This window comes from Neoarius graeffei, chromosome 28 (genome assembly GCF_027579695.1).
Source record: "Neoarius graeffei isolate fNeoGra1 chromosome 28, fNeoGra1.pri, whole genome shotgun sequence".
Classification (NCBI taxonomy): domain Eukaryota; kingdom Metazoa; phylum Chordata; class Actinopteri; order Siluriformes; family Ariidae; genus Neoarius; species Neoarius graeffei.
Genome location: NC_083596.1, coordinates 19,448,721 through 19,468,177, shown reverse-complemented (window position 1 = coordinate 19,468,177; position 19,457 = coordinate 19,448,721). Strand labels below are relative to the sequence as shown.

At 41.0% G+C, this 19,457-nt stretch overlaps 1 protein-coding gene across 5 annotated transcripts in view; it reads left to right on the top strand.

Moving 5' to 3' along the window:
• camkk1a (calcium/calmodulin-dependent protein kinase kinase 1, alpha a) overlaps window positions 1-19,457 on the top strand; it is a 314,395-nt gene that overhangs the window by 277,080 nt on the left and 17,858 nt on the right. For all 5 annotated transcript variants that reach the window (XM_060912105.1, XM_060912109.1, XM_060912106.1 and 2 more), the window contains 2 exons: window positions 3,468-3,596; window positions 8,338-8,441. In XM_060912105.1, coding sequence (XP_060768088.1) covers window positions 3,468-3,596; window positions 8,338-8,441 — 233 coding nt within the window. The remainder of the gene's footprint in view (window positions 1-3,467; window positions 3,597-8,337; window positions 8,442-19,457) is intronic.

Genomic DNA, 19,457 nt, shown 5'->3' with positions numbered 1-19,457 from the left:
CGTCGTTCTCTAAGCCTGCTAACCTCAATTTTTGCAAATACCTCTCCCTCTGCTCGCCCTACGTCGCTGGATAGTGAAGGTGTTTTCTGCATCTCGCTCCTTTTTCTTTTATATTTTTCGTTTGTCGCCTTCCTCGCATTCAAACTGATTCGAGCCGTGACGTCCAAAATGGCAGCCTCACATGACTTGGTCACGTGAGTGAAAAACCTCAATAGAGAAGCAGCTTTGGGACCAAAAGGTCACCGGTTCAATTCCCTGGACCAGCAGGAATGGCTGAAGTGCCCTTGAGCAAGGCACCTTAACCGGCAATTGCTCCCCAGGCTGCTCTGGGTATGTTCTACATCGTTCTGGATAAGAATGTCTGCTAAATAAATGCCTGTAATGTAATGTATTCGGAAGGACTGGAAATTGGCTGGTGTGCAAAAACATTCGATTGTTAACATGAAATCTGGATGAACTCCAAAATATACACTTGAACATTTTACAGAATATGCCGTATATGCTGCATTTGTGCTGTCTTGTAAGTGGTAAGTTGTGCGTTGTAATAGTCATTTCCTTTTCACTATGCTCGACATGCAAAGTGGGAAAAAATATGCATGCCTCCATGAAAACGCGTCTTTTATTTTTTGCTTTATCCGAGCATGTAAAGCTTATAGAAAGTTATTTTAGATGCACTTGTCCAGTTATAGGCCTGAGTGGCTAGTGTCTACCACAGAGTACTTCGAACATTCATGCAACATTTTGGATTGATTGGAGCACAGCAACAACAGAGGAGAGGAGAGAATAGAGAGTAGCATGAGCATCAAGTTAGAGAGCGGACAATAGCTAGTAGTGTTAGTAAATAAGCTAGCTCGAATGTCGATGATTACCTTTTCCAAACAGTGATTTAGTGATTAACCAAGTATTGTGTCCGTATATTAACTGATCTAAAGCCAATTGCTGGGTTTCACATGACGTCACGTCCGCCTCATTAGTTATTCAAAACTTTAGCTGGTGGTCTACCGAAGCTCAGTTGACAAAGTGTTTGTCTGGAGAAGGTGCATTGCTCGCATGAAAAATGCCTTATGCTTGCGTTGTTTTAGCTTGTTCAAATTGATCAAAGCGTGAAACTGATAAGTTTCTTCAGGGTTCCCCGTGAACTAATAAAAAAAAAAGGGTGAACGAACACAGGATTTCACAAAAAGACGTAGAGAAAGGTGGCTTTTGAACCTCTCGCTGAAATCAAAGCGAGCCGAGTCGAAGCATGCTCGAGTTTGCAGCGATCACTTGGTGAAAGGTTTGTATCTCCCTCTCAGCTCTGTCCTTAGTGTTTTCCAAGTACTTTTCTTGCTGTGTGTCGTTATTTTACGGTACTTTTTTTTTTTTTTTTTTTTTTTAGTCGCGAAGCGCTAAAGTCCCCAGCTGTTTCTTTGTTTACTCCTCACAAAGTCCATATGCATGAAGGTCGCGACAAAATTCTTCCCCAGCCGTACAGTTACCGTACAATGCGCCGTGATCACTTCTCCGTCTTGTTTAACTAAGATCCGGGTCTTTAAACGGGTTTCCGATGATCTTTGTGAATGATTTACCTGAGAGATAAGAGCCGACACAAGTGAGAATCAAGCCAACTGTTGTTTGTTTGCACTTCAGCTTGCAGCGCTTTGCTGTAAAGACGCGAACAAAAAGCTTTAAAAAAAACAACAAACTTACATGGGCAAAACAATACAGGATTCATTCGGCAGCGACTTGATAGCGAGGTCCTTTACCCAGCCACGTACAAAAAAGTTGTAAGCCTCCATACTCTTCCACACTTTCATCTGTTTTGCGGTGTAGAAGGACGTCTGCAACACCAGATAGTTCGAGATGTCGGGGAACTCGACTGAAGGGTAGTTTTCGAGATCGTATGACAAATCCTTCTTTCGCAGACTGTAGGGATCGAGTCCATTGCACATAGCAACCTTCTGAATATATCCAAAGCGAGCAGCGGCTTCTAGATTACGAGCATACTCTGATAAGTTATCGCTAGGTGTTTGCACTACGGCAGCCGTTTAGACCGCCAGCTATTTCACTTCCGGTAAAACCGCCAAGAAAAGTCACGTGACTGAAACCCAGCAATACTGCTATAAACTAATGCAGATGTCGAGAAGTGGGAATTACATGTTGCGACGTCTCCTCGAACACAGCAAGATTATGTGCAATCAGCACCCCAAATGGGAATCTGCATATGGTTGAACATTACACTAAAAGATCTCTTCCATCTGCATAATGAGCTGCAAAGCTTTCAGATTACATATAACTGTGAATCAGTTTGTCTTGTAATTAGTCAGAAGTGGGGAATGTGGTTCTGTTTTAAAACTCCCATCTGCCATGTTTGTGTGAGAGGGTGTCAGCAGTGAAGATGCCAAAATGTGAAATGTTCCATTAAAGCAGGACTCCCTGGAGTACCCCCGAAGGCAATTTTCTCGAGCTCTACTTTTATCGCATGGGATTTATGACTTGTTCTCAAAAACTTTTAGCATAATTTTATTTCCAAACCTTTTAGTATAATCTCTCTTTCTTTTTCTGCATTTTAATCAGCAAAACCACCCACAAGTGCGCAACTGGGGTTGCGTTTGGCTAATTTACATTTTTTCTTTTAATTTGATACATTTCAGAGAGAGGAGATTCAGGAGACTTTAAGTTCGAGCTGAAACACTCCGTGCGTTTACATGCACATCCAAATCGAGCTACTGTCGGTAATCGAGCTAAGGGTCCCAGCAGGGGTGCCAGAGAAATCCAATCCTACATGCACACAAGGAAATCGAGCTATTGTGTGAGGTACATTGTGCACCCGAGCCACAGGTGGCGCTACATGCCCCATCGTGTTGGTACACTTCCGGTTGTCGTCATGAAGAAGAGCTATTCAAGAGTATAAACAAAGTTATCAGTTCCGTGTTCACAAGAAGAACGACGACGAGGACAGCAACATCGAGAGATGTTGTTCCTCCTGACCTCTTCTGCTGCTCGCTACTACTACTGTTGTCATGCCGACCGAGGCTGTCGTGTTTCCCGCTTGTGGTCTCGTTACTCGTCACTTCCGGAAGGGGCAGTGCTGAAGTAAGTAGCTCGACTACGTAGCTCGATAGGGTTTACTGTACATGCACGAAGTACTGTAGCTCGGCTACAATCGCATAATCTAGGTCGCGTAGCTCGATTACGAGAAATCCAGTTCGATTCGATTTCAGCCGAGCTAAGGTGTTTCCATGGCATTTAGAACTTCGATTTCAGTCGAGCTACGGCAGAAATTCGATTTTCTCTATGTGCATGTAAACGCACTGACTGATTCGGTTGAATCCTTAAGTCTTATTGACCTTTCTGTACCATAGGCATTTATTATACGTTTTTACTGCTCTGTGTGCTGCTGTGTCGGTTTGGACTGGTATGCTGCTGTCTTGCTAACCGTCCAACAGAAGTCGTCCCAATTGTCTTGTGTTTGGATCTGCTTATAGTTGGACCCCTGGGTCACGCAGGATGGCACTGACCCGTTGCCTTTAGAAGAAGAACATTGCACCGTGGTTGAAGTCACAGAAGAGGAGATTCAGAACTCGGTCAAGTTCGTTCCCAGCCTGTCTGCTGTGGTGAGTGATGCTTTAAATATGCTCAGAAAAACAATACAATGCCATTCCAGTGTATAGTAAATACACATGACGTTAAAGGGGAACTGAAGTCATTTTTAAACCTGCTTTATTTCTTAATTAACGTGTTATTCAATTACGTTTTCGGTTCTGTTAACCTTATATCGTGACTCGTATTGGCATATTATATTACGCTTATCGGTCTTTTCGGTTTTCAGCCAAGTTGAATGTAGTTCGTTTGGTCCACGGCAGGCGTCGCTTTATCCGCGTGATCTTCACGAGACTTGTGCGAGACTTCAAACGTGAAGTGTCAGCGCCGCCATTTTGTAAACTGTTCACACAGCGGCCAGATCGCCATACAGTATCATTCCAATTTAGATTCATTTTGAGATTTGCCAGCTTCATCAGTGATGGAGATTATTCCATACGACTTCGAACCAACGTGGAGTAGAGAAGAGTTGGAAAGACGACCGGATAAGGACTAGTCCGTCGCGCTGGTATTTACATCATTACTGACGCACAATTAAAACGTGCCAGATCAGGTGGCTGGTGGGTTTTCAAAATAATAAATACATGCATGTATTTTTGTGATAAATGCGTATTATACTCAGCGCATTTCCCACATAATCCTCACTAAGGTTTCGGACAGCATCACAAAATGGCGTCCACACTATATAGTGCCCTATAGTGAGTAGGGAGCGATTTCGGACGCGGAAAACTTCCGGCTTGATTATATAAGCATTCGAAGGAGGGTGCGCGCGTCTTTTGACAACGTTGGCAGATGTTGGTCACTTTGATTTCCGCTGTACGTTTTACTTCCGTCCTACGATGTCTCGCACAAGTCTCAGTGAATTTCGTTTACGGTCATTGCTTTGACATATGGACTGATATATTACAGAGCATATTTCAAACACTCATAACTTGGTATAGCAGTGACAAAATAGCTGTCAGAAATGCATTCTGATATTTAATAAAATGAGAGAAATAGAATTTTGATAAATTTGCCTTCAGTTCCCCTTTAACTAATAGTATCCCTTTAAAGATAGCATCTTAATCATACATTATGGTTTCATGTCCTTGTTTCATATCTCATGGCTACAGTCATGAGTGAAGCATACAGTTAACTGTCCCTGCACTATTAATCAAATACACCATGCACCGAGGTTCTGGTTGAAATGATGGATTCTCGGAGGTGACTGGTATAGTACTATTTTGTGAGGGGCACAGGACCGAAGAAAACAGTACTACGCCAGTCACCGAAGATAAACCATAATTCCTGGTGCCTCTCAGTGCATGGTATGTTAGATTTATATCCCTCATGAAAAAATTCTCAACTAAAAGTGTTAAGATTGAATGAATCTCGGCATAAACTCACTGGAGGCAGCCATGTTTGTTGTTTACGTTGGTGTGACCTTCGACCTGCACATGTGCAATGTACCATACCATCGCCTGCCTCGATAGGCATGATCATGATACGTTGATCTACACACACAGAAATGCTCGCAGAGCCACAGCTGTGACTCGAATCGGCCGTATAGATTGAAATTGTGACATCGGTTCATGGTATATCCAGGATATACCATGACTGACTCGCACCATATCCTTTTTTTTTCATTTTTTTATGTCACGAGATACAGTACATTGCTTAATCAGTGATGAAACTATTTTATGTCATGTGAGCCATTCTTGGCCAATCCCTGAACAGGAATTTTTTGATGAGGGACATAAATAAAAATATATAATGAATCCAAAATAATAGAATGCACTGGATCAAGTGCTATTTTATGGGTTGCTGAATATGCGATAGGGTGCATCAGTTGCCCTCACTTTCATAAAATCTGATGCATTTTTGTTTGGGTGTTCCTTTTCACCAATAAAGACATCCTGTAAAATGTTTTGACCATATTCAAAAGTCTAATGGTGGCACCATGAGGTTCATTTTTTTTGCCAAAAAACGCTTATTTTATGTTTTCGCGTAAGGTTTGAGTCACAATGTTGGACTCCATTTATTGATTTCTTGTGACCCAGAGATCATGTTAAGAACCTTTGCAAGGGATTGAGAAGCATTAATGTGATTCATAATACATTTGTATTGTTTAAAAGTAGTTGAACAATGATTCAATGAACAGCTAAAACTCAAACTGTGCTTGATGATATATTTAGAATATGTACTAAAAATGTGTATCTAAGATATTTGGTATACTCTATAAGGTGCCGTAATGTTTCATGAAAAGTGATAAAATAGCAGCTTTTTCCATAACTTTGAGCTCCTGGTGCCACCATTAAAGGTCCCATGGCATGGTGGTTTGTTGATGCTTTAAACGGGCTCGTGGAGGTTTCCGGATGTTATATCCGCAGCCTTTCTCGAAATGAACCCTCGGCACGTAGATATAGCCTCCTGGGAGAAAGCCCCATTTCAGCGCTTTTCCCAGTGCGTCGTTTTGCTAATGAGAAGCAGGAGGCGGGGAAGGGTAGAGGGTGGGGGCGGGTCTTATCATTAATATTCATGACATGTAAACGTGTTACCTCTGATTGGCTAACAGCACTGTGACGCTACCTCCAGTGGGTCAGAACAAGCGGATGTGGGTGTCTTACTATGGCGAGAGAGAAGGAACAAACCGCGAAGGGAAAAATACCGCGCGCTGACGTCATTAAGGTGCGACGTGAGGAAATAAAATAAATTCAACAAATGTTTGGGTTTTTACTGAACAAACAAATAAAATGAACGAGTGACTTAAAAAAAAAGAATGTGGGTGTCTTTGTAAAAACTGTTTTGATTGGCTATTATAACAGAGCATGCTGCATGCTTTTTGGTTTTATAGCGCAGATTACCTGACTAACTGCAGGAAGCGGTTAGCTGCACAGCTAATGTAGCCATTGCAAGGCTAACGTGGCACCGATTTTAAAACACGGCAAAACGACTTAACAGTTATACACTTACTTGTTCGGTGTTTGTGGCTGATGCGGCAGGGATGCTTGGTACGGACCCAGGCTTCAGTGACAGTTGATGTGCAAAACCTGCCCTGTACTGTCCCAAGTTGTGGAAACATTCATCAGGAAAATGCTTCCGACAAACATACACCGTCTTAGATAGACTCGACGGCGTATTATTGGAGTAAATAAAATTAAGCCACTGCGTCTTCAGGGGCTCTCCCGTCGGCAGTAAAAACAGACTCCTTTCTGTGTTGTCACATCCATGTACAGCGCAACTTCCATGTTTGGTGGCAACTTTTGAGCTGGGCGGGCAATCCATACAGTTGGTGGGAATCCGGGGGGGGGGGGCGTGGGGATCATCTCCCTTGCTGACGTAGGCAAGGGAAGAGTTTATCAATGCGCCGTTTTGACGCGCCATTCTCAAATGTTGGGCATAGTTTGGTTTACACATTATGAAATTTCTAGCCACTGGGGTGACTTAAGAAGGTCAGAGGAACTCATTTTAACGTTAAAAAACCTCAGTAAGTGAAAATTTCATGCCATGGGACCTTTAAACTTTTGAATTTTGTCAAAATATTTCACCCAGTGTGTTTTCTTACCAAAAGGAACATAAAAACAAAAATGCATCATGATCGGAGGAACTTTTCATTTTTAGTCGGCAACTGATGCACCCTAATATGCAAGTGAAAGCCACTTGGATGCTGTTAGATTAAACCAAATCTATAGTGATTAATGTGATTACTTGAAGAAATGTATTGAATTTCACACAAAAGAGCGCTTTCACACGTGATATATGAAAATACATTCACCGTGGCAGAAAAGGTGAGAGGAAACTATCGGTAGCTTAGAGGGCCAGGTCACTTCTAGCTCTTTCCATGATGTCAAGTTGCTACACACAGCTGCTACTCATAACTCCATATTGTGTCCATATGGTCCTGCATGTTCGAGTCAAGAAGAAGAAAGGGAAAGATGTCTGCATGACAGCTGCACCCCCCCACCCCACCCCCAAATACAGCACCACTTGTCACTTTGACTTTGTGAAAGTTCTCAGCATGGAAGGTGTCCAGGTGATTCTCACTTCCCTTGAAGGTTAGGAGACGTGAAATAGGGCTAACGTTACCACAGATGGCATGCTACAGTAGTACGGTTTGGGATGTAGCCATGGAGAGACTGGAACACCGAGGCTTAGTCCTTGTTCATTTGGAAATGTTGCCATGTTCATTCTTTATTGCATTTTTTTCCTTGGGCGGCACGGTGGTGTAGTGGTTAGCGCTGTCGCCTCACAGCAAGAAGGTCCGGGTTCGAGCCCCGTGGCCGGCGAGGGCCTTTCTGTGCGGAGTTTGCATGTTCTCCCCGTGTCCGCGTGGGTTTCCTCCGGGTGCTCCGGTTTCCCCCACAGTCCAAAGACATGCAGGTTAGGTTAACTGGTGACTCTAAATTGACCGTAGGTGTGAGTGTGAATGGTTGTCTGTGTCTATGTGTCGGCCCTGTGATGACCTGGCGACTTGTCCAGGGTGTACCCCGCCTCTCGCCCGTAGTCAGCTGGGATAGGCTCCAGCTTGCCTGCGACCCTGTAGAACAAGATAAAGCAGTTAGAGATAATGAGATGAGATGAGATTTTTTTCCTTCACGGATATGCTTAATTTTTTGGGAAAGGTGGTGGTGTTTTTTGTTTTTTGTTTTTTTTTTAGTATTTGGTTGATTTCAGATTCTCTTCTGAGCAACCAGTCCATATTTTTAATAATTGCATTGAAACAAAATAAGAAACTGAAACCTTTTATTCTTTATCAATCTTTGTGTTTGGGAATAGATCCTGGTGAAGGCCATGTTGCGGAAGCGCTCTTTCGGGAACCCTTTTGAGTGTCCCAGTAGGAGAGAAGAAAGGTCCATGTCTGCCCCAGGCAGTCTGCTCATGTGAGTTTACCACAGCATATCCTCCTGCACTCTTTCACTACTTATTCCATTCTAGTATTCAGGTGATCTATCAACATCATCCTGCATTTGTTCCTTCACGACTAAGGATGGAACAGGATGAAAAATTGGTTATGACAGTTATACTGTTTAACAGCGTACATACTGAAATAGAATGATCATTTGTGCCTGGTGTGTGTGCTCTTAAAACAGAATTTTTTCAGGTTTCTGAGGCTCCAACCAGAGGATGGGTGTTTGACATGGTGTGATTGCAAAGCAAGCTTTTTGCCATGTTTTTTTCTTCTGTATTTTTCAAGATATTGACCCCATACCAACTTTACTTCATCTGTTCTGCGTGTGAATGGTATACAGCTTTTTGAAAGATGCACTCGTTCTCATGTTTTTTTCCCCCTAAAGGAATGAATGGCGTTTCAGTATCAACACACCCAACACGTGCATTAGGGTGGTCCAAAATTTTTTTTTTAGAATTTTGTTACGACCACCTTACCTTTTTTTTTTTTGTTTTTTTTGCATTGCCTAAAATAACCAAATTTCGCACAATAACTTAAGATTGAACAATGTTTAGAGGTGCCACAAAGCCATTAAAGTTTTCACTCAAGACACAATATAAAATAATGTGGCTTATTAACTGTTTCATATTAATACAAACAATACAGTAATATAACTTACTGTGTTCAAAGTAACAATATCTATTACTTGTCTGTGATTTTTCTAAACCCTTCGGTATTACGGTATCTTGTGGAGATAAAAGAACACACTAAGGTGGTGTTTACATTAGACCGTATCCGTATCGTTTTCGTTGCGGATGCACTGTCCGTGCACATTAAAACGCCGGAAAACGACTCCACAGGCGGAACAGTTTGAATCCGCCAGGGCCCACGTATTCAACCCAGTACGTATCTGATCCGGTGCTGTGTAAACATTGAGGAACGAGGATACGCAGTGCTGAGCTCTAGCTGACGTCGTCATTGGACAACGTCACTGTGACATCCACCTTCCTGAGTCGCTGGCGTTGGTCATGCCACGTTGGTCATGTGAATAAGCGATAGAGGAAGTGTGTTGAAGTCATTAAGTGAATGAGCAATACAGGAAGTGTGTTGGTTACCGTAGCACTAAATAGTCTTGTTGTAATCGCAAAAAACGGCCGTTCTGCGAGGTGAAGAGTGTACCGAACACTGTTAGATCCTTCTAGCATAAACACGAAGGCCATACACGGTGTAAAGAAGGCGTCATTGTAGTACCAGTACCGCCGATAACAGACTGGCATACTTCATTTTTTACAACGACATCCTTCCACTTGCAAGTGGTGAGTGACTTGCGCATGCCCGATATGCACTTGGATCATGTGACGTGCCGTCTAATTAGTCATGTGATTAGCATATCCATGTATTGGCGTTGCTGTGTGCACGGGGAACGATTTGTTGCGGGCACAGAAATTTTGTGTGTGTACGCGAATCGTTTTAAAAACGTTAATCTGATGATCCGCTGATTCGAAATAATGTAAACAGGGCCTAAGGACTTCCCTAGCAGAAGGAAGCGTTCTCCCAGACAGTTCCTTGGAAGTGGGACCAATTAACCAAACATAATTGTCCTTTCTGGTGTTGTGCTTTGCACCACCGGTACTACTTGTATTACTGTTGCTAGCCATCTGAAAAACATAGAAAGAAAAACATTCACAACTTCATCAGCATATTACGATCAGTGCTCATTGTTTAAGAACCCCTTAGTGCATGGAAGTTAACCTTCTATCAGTCTATAAACTCTTCCTGCCTCTTCTTTTTCATAGAAGTGGCATATTCCCTCTAGAGCTGTGACTTTTGGGGGGTTTGAGATCTTCTCTGCAACAGTCTACGCACCAACTAATGTTAATGGCTTAACCCGATTTGCAACCTCGTGTGGCACCTCTAAATATTAACCAATTTTTCTGAAATTTTGCTTGTTGCCTTCTTTTAGCCTATGTAAAAAAATGGTAGGGTGGTTGGAATGTTTTGGTAAAAAAAAATTTTTCCCATACATTTCGGGACCACCCTAACGTGCATGAACTCAGTTCAGTGGCGGCTGGTAGTCTTTCAAACAGGGGAGGCTGGTCGGTTACGATATTTCCAGATTTTAAAAGAAAAAAAAACATCAATTTTGCCCATACTCTTGCCTCTGATCTGGCTGATTGTTGTCAGGGTCACAAACTGTGAAATAACAGGTTCTTTTGGCCCATTAGCCTACTGTCCAATATACATGACGGTGGTGTTTGGGGGGGGTATATTTTAATATTTTATATTTTAAAATTGTGGCATGTTGTTTAAAAATTGATCATTATTGAAAGCAGCTCTTTGTCAGGAACCTCAGCAGTAACAGCAGAGTGTTCTGGAATAGGCACAAGCACTGACCTTGGGGAGCCAAACATAGAGCTGGGTGCCACACATTTCATTCAATGACACTTTCCCTATATTTTACTTATTTTGACTGAGAAATGTTTTATTGACAATTTTGATAACCCTTCACTTTTAATCCAGGTCTGTAGTGTGAAATGTTCTCGGCTGTATTTTTGTTTAAAAATGTTTTCCAAATTGTAGCTGTGTTTAATTCATATCCAGAAAAATATATATTCCAATATAATATACTCAGCATAAACATTTTAAATAGATTCTATATTTTTGGTCCATCCATGACATATTACTAAAGTAGCCTATTTACTGTTGTTGATGTGGGTCACTTGCTGTTAGCCAATTCACTTTCTCGTACCAGGAGAGCTGAAAGGAACGAGTATTATTCCCTACCTTTTTCACCAAGTCAATTTGAGGCGTTGGTCTACCCTGCTCTTTAATTTTAATTTTTTCCTCGAAAGGAAGACTGGCAAATGGCTTCGCCAAAATTAAATCAGCAATGCTTGGCATCCATGCGCAGCTTTCTTGCTAGCTGACTAGCCCCCTCAAGTTCAAGTTCAGTCACTCAAATAAACGACATTTCTGGAACTAAGATAGCAAACTTGACAACACTATATTTACACTTTATTTACAATGAAAATATATACAAACTAAAAAAGCTGGTAGAAACCGTATGTAATGAATGAAATCGAAATGTAAGCTGATCTCTTACAATACACCACAGCACTTGCGAATCCGCATGGGACTGAACTGAAATTCACCGCTGCCTGTCTATAGTTGAAACGAGCTGTCAATCAAAGAAAATATCCGGCCGCTTTCACCAATCACCAGTCTCCTCGCGGAAAGCTTTGCCATGTCCCTCCCATGTGAGGCTCGGAGTCCGTGGGCGGGCATTTTGCAGTATTTGTCCAATAACCGTCTTGCATTTTGAGATTGAAAAGCGCATAGCTCCCAAATGCCATTGAAGTCCACTGAGGCTGGGAGTCCGTGGGACTCCGTGGGCGGGCGTTTTCGCAGTATTTGTCCAATAATCATCTTGCATTTTGAGATTGAAAGCGCATAGCTCCCAAATGCCATTGAAGTCCACTGAGGCTGGGCTGCATCGCGCTGTCACGAGGGGGAAAACTCACGCACACATTAGGCGAACTGGGGAAAGTTATAACGGAATGATTTCGCACTGTAGTTGGGTTGAGCACATATATTTCTATGATTCTGGATCTGAAATAGCAATGTTATAAGGTCGGCTATAACATAAGCCTAGCGCAATTCATCCTACACGATGTTCGTCATTTTTAGAGGAGGCTGAGCCTCCCTCGTTGTCTTGGAGCAATCGCCTGTGACTCAGTTATGACTCGCACTTGTCTTTTTCTTACTTTTCATCCATCCCTTTTTTCTCCCATTGGTGGCAATGCGTTTTTGGCCCCATCAAATTACACTGGCTAGACTTGATCATAATTCATCCAGCAGCTATCAAATTTCATTTTGTAGCTTGGACCAATTCACCTAGCACACACTGCCATCCATCATGAGCCACACTCACATTTTCTTCCGGAAATGCACTTGTCTAGTTATACTTGTAACTCAAAGCCAGAGCATACTGCTGCATACATACAACTTTGAGAGCACTTCTGAGCACTGCATTCAGGATAAATCTGAGTAAACTGACATATTTACAGTTGTGGTCAGAAGTTTACATACAGTGACATGAGTGTCATCTTGGATATGAATGTCAGGGCAATATTTGGGCTTTCAGTAATTTCTCTGAATTGTTCTTTTTCTGTGGCAGAATGATTGTACAGCATACATCTTTAATTACAAAAAAAAAACACTGGAATTTGGTGCACAAGTTTTAATTTTCTTTGGGTTTTCTGAAAACAACACAGGGTCAAAATTATACATACAGGGTCAAAAATATACATACAGCACATCTAATATTTGGGTAAAATGTCTCTTCGCCAGATTCACCTTGACCAAACATTTTTGTTTACCATGAACAAGCTTCTGGCAGAATTCTGGTTGGATATTTCGCAACTCTTCATGGTAGAATTGGTAGAGTTCAATTAAATTTTTGTTTTTTTCTTGGCATGGACTCGACTTATAAGCACAATCCATATATTTTCAATAGGGTTGAAGTCAGGGCTTGTTTTAAGCTTAATGTTAGCCTGCTTTATCATCCACAACCAGCTCTGATGCGTGTTTGGGTTCATTGTCCTGTTGTAACTCCCAGGTTGTGTTCAAGTTTTTGATGGTTTATGCTGAAGAATTCTGAGGTAGTCCTCCTCCTTCATAATTCCATCCACTTTGTGCAATGAACCAGTTCCACTAGCAGCAAAGCAGCCCCAGAGCATGATGATCCTACCACCACCACCAGCTGGTACAGTGTCCCTCTGTACATGGTGGTCACTGTGACCAAACAACTCAATCTTTGTCTCATCTTACCATACAGCTATCCTCCAGAAGGCTTTTTCTTTGTCCGTGTGGTCAGCTTCAAACTTTAGTTAAGCTTGAAGGTGTCAATTTTGGAGCAGGGGGTTATTTCTTGGATAGCAGCCTCTTAGTCCACGGTGATCTGAACTGTAGACAGTGATCCATCAGCTTTCAGTTCATGGCAGGGCTGTGCCATGGTGGTTCCCAGGTTGTTCCTGACCATCCAAGCCAATTTCCTTTCAGCTGAGGGTAACAGTTTGGGTTTTCTTGAAGCAAAGTGGCTTGGCAAAGTGACTACACCTCACAATAACTTTGATACAGTTGTTTGAACTGATTTTGGAATTTGCAGTTGTTTAAAAATGGCTCTAAGAGACATTCCGGAGTTGTGTACATCTGTGATCCTCTTTCTCAGATCTGCACTGAGCTCCTTGGACTTTCCCATTTGACTGTGTGTTGGTCAATCCAATGAGTGCTGTAATCAAACCCTTTTTATAAAGGCACAGAGAAGCTACCAGCTGCAGTCAATCATGATCATTAACAGGCAGTTAAAAGACCTTGGCCTTGTCAAGATGAGAGACGTTTTGGAAGTTTCAGCACCTCTGAATTAATAATCTAAGTGAGCATATGTAAATTTTTGACCCTGTATGTATAATTTTGACCCTGTGTTGATTTCAGAAAACCCAAAGAAAATTAAAACTTGTGCACCAAATTCTAGTGTTTTTTTTTTTAATTAAAGATGTATGCTGTACAATCATTCTACCACAGAAAAAGAACAGTTCAAAGAAATTACTGAAAGCCCGAATATTGCCCTGACATTCATATCCAAGATGACATTCATGTCACTGTATGTAAACTTCTGACCACAACTGTATATGGTGACATAGTTTTATTAATTTTTTATTTTTTTTTTTTTAACTACCACGACCCAAGCTCTCAAACGAAACATTTACAAGGCTCGATTTTTGGCCTGATCTCTCACTAGTGTTGCATAAACAACACCTATCAGATCAATGAGTGCAATAGTGTTGCTATGAACAGTTTTGCAATCAAGTCTCCATCGTTAAACAGTTAGTAACTTCTGTTCAATACAGTCGACTTGAAGTTAAAACTAGAATGAGTTCAGAAATTATTCTGATGCTCAAACTCATAAGTTGTTCATAAGCTCATGAGTTCCTGTTAACACAATTAGCCCTTTTTGACTATATAGGATGCAATTATAGATTCGAAATGATTTAGAATTGCACAATCCCGTGTCATCCAGATGAGGATGAATTCCCTTTTGAGTCTTGTTCCTCTCAAGGTTTCTTCCTCGTGTTGTCTCAGGGAGTTTTTTCCTTGCCATCACTGCCTCTGGTTTGTTCATTCGGCATAAATTTTATAAATATATAATTTTTTATCTGTAATTTGCTTTTTGATAATGTCCATTGTTAAAAGCACTATACAAAATATGGAATTTAATATAAATATATATATATATATATATATATATATATATATATATATATATATATATATTTTTTTTTTTTTATACAGCATTGGAATGATATAGGCTCCGCCCCCAGGACACTGACACTGACATTGGCCAACCTACAGCTTTATTTTTAAATATGGCAGTACTGGTAATGATTACTATTATTTAAACTTCAAAATAAGAGTTAATACAGCTTAAGTTAATGTTCTTGTGACATTCACCAGTAAAACTCTAAGACTAGGAATAAAATGTTGGGGTTATTTTGTAATGTACACTACCATTCAAAAGTTTGGGGTCACTTTGAAATGTCCTTATTTTTGAAAGAAAAGCACTGTTCTTTTCAATGAAGATCACTTTAAACTAATCAGAAATCCACTCTATACATTGCTAATGTGGTAAATGACTATTCTAGCTGCAAATGTCTGGTTTTTGGTGCAATATCTCCATAGGTGTATAGAGGCCCATTTCCAGCAACTCTCACTCCAGTGTTCTAATGGTACAATGTGTTTGCTCATTGCCTCAGAAGGCTAATGGATGATTAGAAAACCCTTGTACAATCATGTTAGCACAGCTGAAAACAGTTGAGCTCTTTAGAGAAGCTATAAAACTGACCTTCCTTTGAGCAGATTGAGTTTCTGGAGCATCACATTTGTGGGGTCGATTAAATGCTCAAAATGGCCAGAAAAATGTCTCGACTATATTTTCTATTCATTTTACAACTTATGGTGGGAAATAAAAGTGTGACTTTTCATGGAAAACACAAAATTGTCTGGGTGACCCCAAACTTTTGAACGGTAGTGTAATTTATCTGGATCCTCACATCTGTCTTCACTACTGTTCTGTTCTTTAACCAAGGTTACCTTTAACTGATGTGTCTTTCCTCTCATTTTTGAACCCCTTCTCTCTCTCAAGATGATTCTAAGCATTTCGCTTCACTTTTTGTAGAGGTTTACAGGAGGGCCACGTTAATAACCAGCCATTACCTTAACCTCAAACTGCTCACATGCGTTTCCATAGTAGCATTCATGATGTTTACCTCCGGTCTGTTCTTCTTTAACGTTTTTATGTTGAGTCATTCGAGTTCATTTCCCCTCATGGTGCCCTGCAGAAGCAATCCTGACCCATAGTGTGTCAATTATTTATGCCACTTCTTTTTTTTTTTTTTTTCCTGTGGGCTTTTTTCTAGCCTGGGAGAATCAGGGGTGCGAATGGATGTCTGGTGAGAATAAACTGAATGCATGTCAGGACCTTTTATAGTTCCTGTCTTCTGAATTAAGATCACATCGCACACTCATGCAAATTCATTTCTTTCTCAGACTGTCTTGCTCGTTCATTGAATCTGTGTTCCAAATGACACATACCAGTTTATAGTACACAGTTCTCACGGTCATCATTTGATGTACTGCATACAGTGGTGCTTGAAAGTTTGTGAACCCTTTAGAATTTTCTATATTTTTGTATAAATATGACCTTGCTCTTGGAGTGATCTCTATTGGTCGGCCACTCCTGGGGAGGGTAACGATGGTCTTGAATTTCCTGCATTTGTACACAATCTGTCTGACTGTGGATTGGTGGAGTCCAAACTCTTTAGAGATGGTTTTGTAACCTTTTCCAGCCTGATGAGCATCAACAACGCTTTTTCTGAGGTCCTCAGAAATCTCCTTTGTTCGTGCCATGATACACTTCCACAAACGTGTGTTGTGAAGCTCAGACTTTGATAGATCCCTGTTCTTTAAATAAAACAGGGTGCCCACTCACACCTGATTGTCATCCTATTGATTGAAAACACCTGACTCTAATTTCACCTTCAAATTAACTGCTAATCCTAGAGGTTCACATACTTTTGCCACTCACAGATATGTAATATTGGATCATTTTCCTCAATAAATAAATGACCAAGTATAATATTTTGGTCTCATTTGTTTACCTTTGTTCTCTTTATCTACTTTTAGGACTTGTGTGAAAATCCGATGATGTGTTAGGTCATATTTATGCAGAAATATAGAAAATTCTAAAGGGTTCACAAACTTTCAAGCACCACTGTATAACAGTTTGTATGGACAAAAATAGGGCGCCTAAGACTTTTGCACAGTACTGTAGGTAACTGGAAGGGCCCTTGGTAGAGTGCATACCTCCACCAAGCCATGCATCCAGATTTACATCAAAATCTAATTGTTCCTTGGCCCATGGTTCATGTTTCCTCAAAATTTCATCGAAATCCTTTCACTACTTTGAGTTACATTGGGAACAGACAAACAAACGGAGGCGAAAACATAACCAACAAAGTTGGCGTAGGTAATAAACTAGCTAAGGTACGTTTTTCAGTTGTCTGCGATGAGCTGTGTCTTTTGTATGCGTAGCTGCAGTTACTGTTTTCATCACTGTATTCCAACAGTAAGGCAAGGCAGCTTTATTTGTGTGGCACGTTTCCTACACTAAGGCAACTCAAAGTGCTTTACAGAGCAATAAAATAGAGAACAAGATACACATTTACAGTAAAAGAGTAAGAAGTAAAACTATAAAAGGTAAAATTGATTTTCAAAGTGATTTACAATTTAAAATATAATTTAAAATTCATTAAAAATGGCAAATGTGCAGACAAGAGGTGCAAGAATAAAACATTTTAAATGATTTGAGTTTAGAGAGAGAGAGAAAATAGAGGTCATTATAGGGTGCAATAAACGGTGCAAAAAAGAAACGGTTTTAGTTTAAAAAATGGTCAGCGTCGGGGCTCGTCTCGTGTCATCTGGGAGGTTATTCCAGGTTTGTGCTGCATGATGATAAAACGCAGGGCGACACGGTGGTATAGTGGTTCGCACTATCGCTTCACAGCAAGAAGATCCTGGGTTCGAGACCAGCAGCTGACGGGGGCCTATCTGTGCGGAGTTTGCATGTTCTCTCCGTGTCTGCGTGGGTTTCCTCCCAGTGCTCTGGTTTCCCCCACAGTCCAAAGACATGCAGGTTAGGCTAATTGGAGGCTCTAAATTGACCGTAGGTGTGAATGTGAAGGTGTGCGAATGGTTGTCTGTCTCTGTGTCACCCCTGCGATGATCTGGCGACTTGTCCAGGGTGTACCCCGCCCCTCGCACATAGCTGGGATTGGCTCCAGCTTGCCCACGACCCTGTACAGGATTACAGATAATGGATGGATGATAAAACGCTGCTTCACCATGTTTTGTTCTAACCCTTGGGACGGTCAGTAGACCAGCCTCAGATGTCCTCAGGTTCAGAGAAAGTTCATATATTACAAGCATGTCAGAGGGCCCTGAGCCGCAGAGTGATTTATGCACAAGCATCAAGGTTTTGAAATCAATTCTCTGACTCACATGTAGCCAGTGTAAAGATTTTAAGAACTGGAGTAATGTCATCATATTTCCCAGTTTTTGTCAGGACCCTAGCAGTGACATTTTGAATAAGTTGAAGTTGCCGAACGGCTTGTTTTGAAAGGCATACGAAGAAATCATTGCAGTAATCTAATCTACTGGAAATAAAGGCATGGGTGAGCTTTTCAAGGTCTTCCTTTGACATTATTCCTCTGACTCAAGCAATGGTAGTAAGCAGATGAAGCTGCTGATTTGATGTGGCTGTGGAAATTTAAATCTGAATCCAGGATAACACCAAGGTTTTTTGGTTGACTTTTCGTTATATATATATATATATATATATATATATATATATATATATATATATATATATATATTTTTTTTTTTTTTTTTGTAAATAAGTGCCTGATGTACAACCCCGATTCCAAAAAAGTTGGGACAAAGTACAAATTGTAAATAAAAACAGAATGCAATAATTTACAAATCTCAAAAACTGATATTGTATTCACAATAGAACATAGACAACATATCAAATGTCGAAAGTGAGACATTTTGAAATTTTCTGCCAAATATTGGCTCATTTGAAATTTCATGACAGCAACACATCTCAAAAAAGTTGGGACAGGGGCAATAAGAGGCTGGAAAAGTTAAAGGTACAAAAAAGGAACAGCTGGAGGACCAAATTGCAACTCATTAGGTCAATTGGCAATAGGTCATTAACATGACTGGGTATAAAAAGAGCATCTTGGAGTGGCAGCGGCTCTCAGAAGTAAAGATGGGAAGAGGATCACCAATCCCCCTAATTCTGCACCGACAAATAGTGCAGCAATATCAGAAAGGAGTTCGACAGTGTAAAATTGCAAAGAGTTTGAACATATCATCATCTACAGTGCATAATATCATCAAAAGATTCAGAGAATCTGGAAGAATCTCTGTGCGTAAGGGTCAAGGCTGGAAAACCATACTGGGTGCCCGTGATCTTCGGGCCCTTAGACGGCACTGCATCACATACAGGCATGCTTCTGTATTGGAAATCACAAAATGGGCTCAGGAATATTTCCAGAGAACATTATCTGTGAACACAATTCACCGTGCCATCCGCCGTTGCCAGCTAAAACTCTATAGTTCAAAGAAGAAGCCGTATCTAAACATGATCCAGAAGCGCAGATGTCTTCTCTGGGCCAAGGCTCATTTAAAATGGACTGTGGCAAAGTGGAAAACTGTTCTGTGGTCAGACGAATCAAAATTTGAAGTTCTTTATGGAAATCAGGGACGCCGTGTCATTCGGACTAAAGAGGAGAAGGACGACCCAAGTTGTTATCAGCACTCAGTTCAGAAGCCTGCATCTCTGATGGTATGGGGTTGCATTAGTGCGTGTGGCACGGGCAGCTTACAC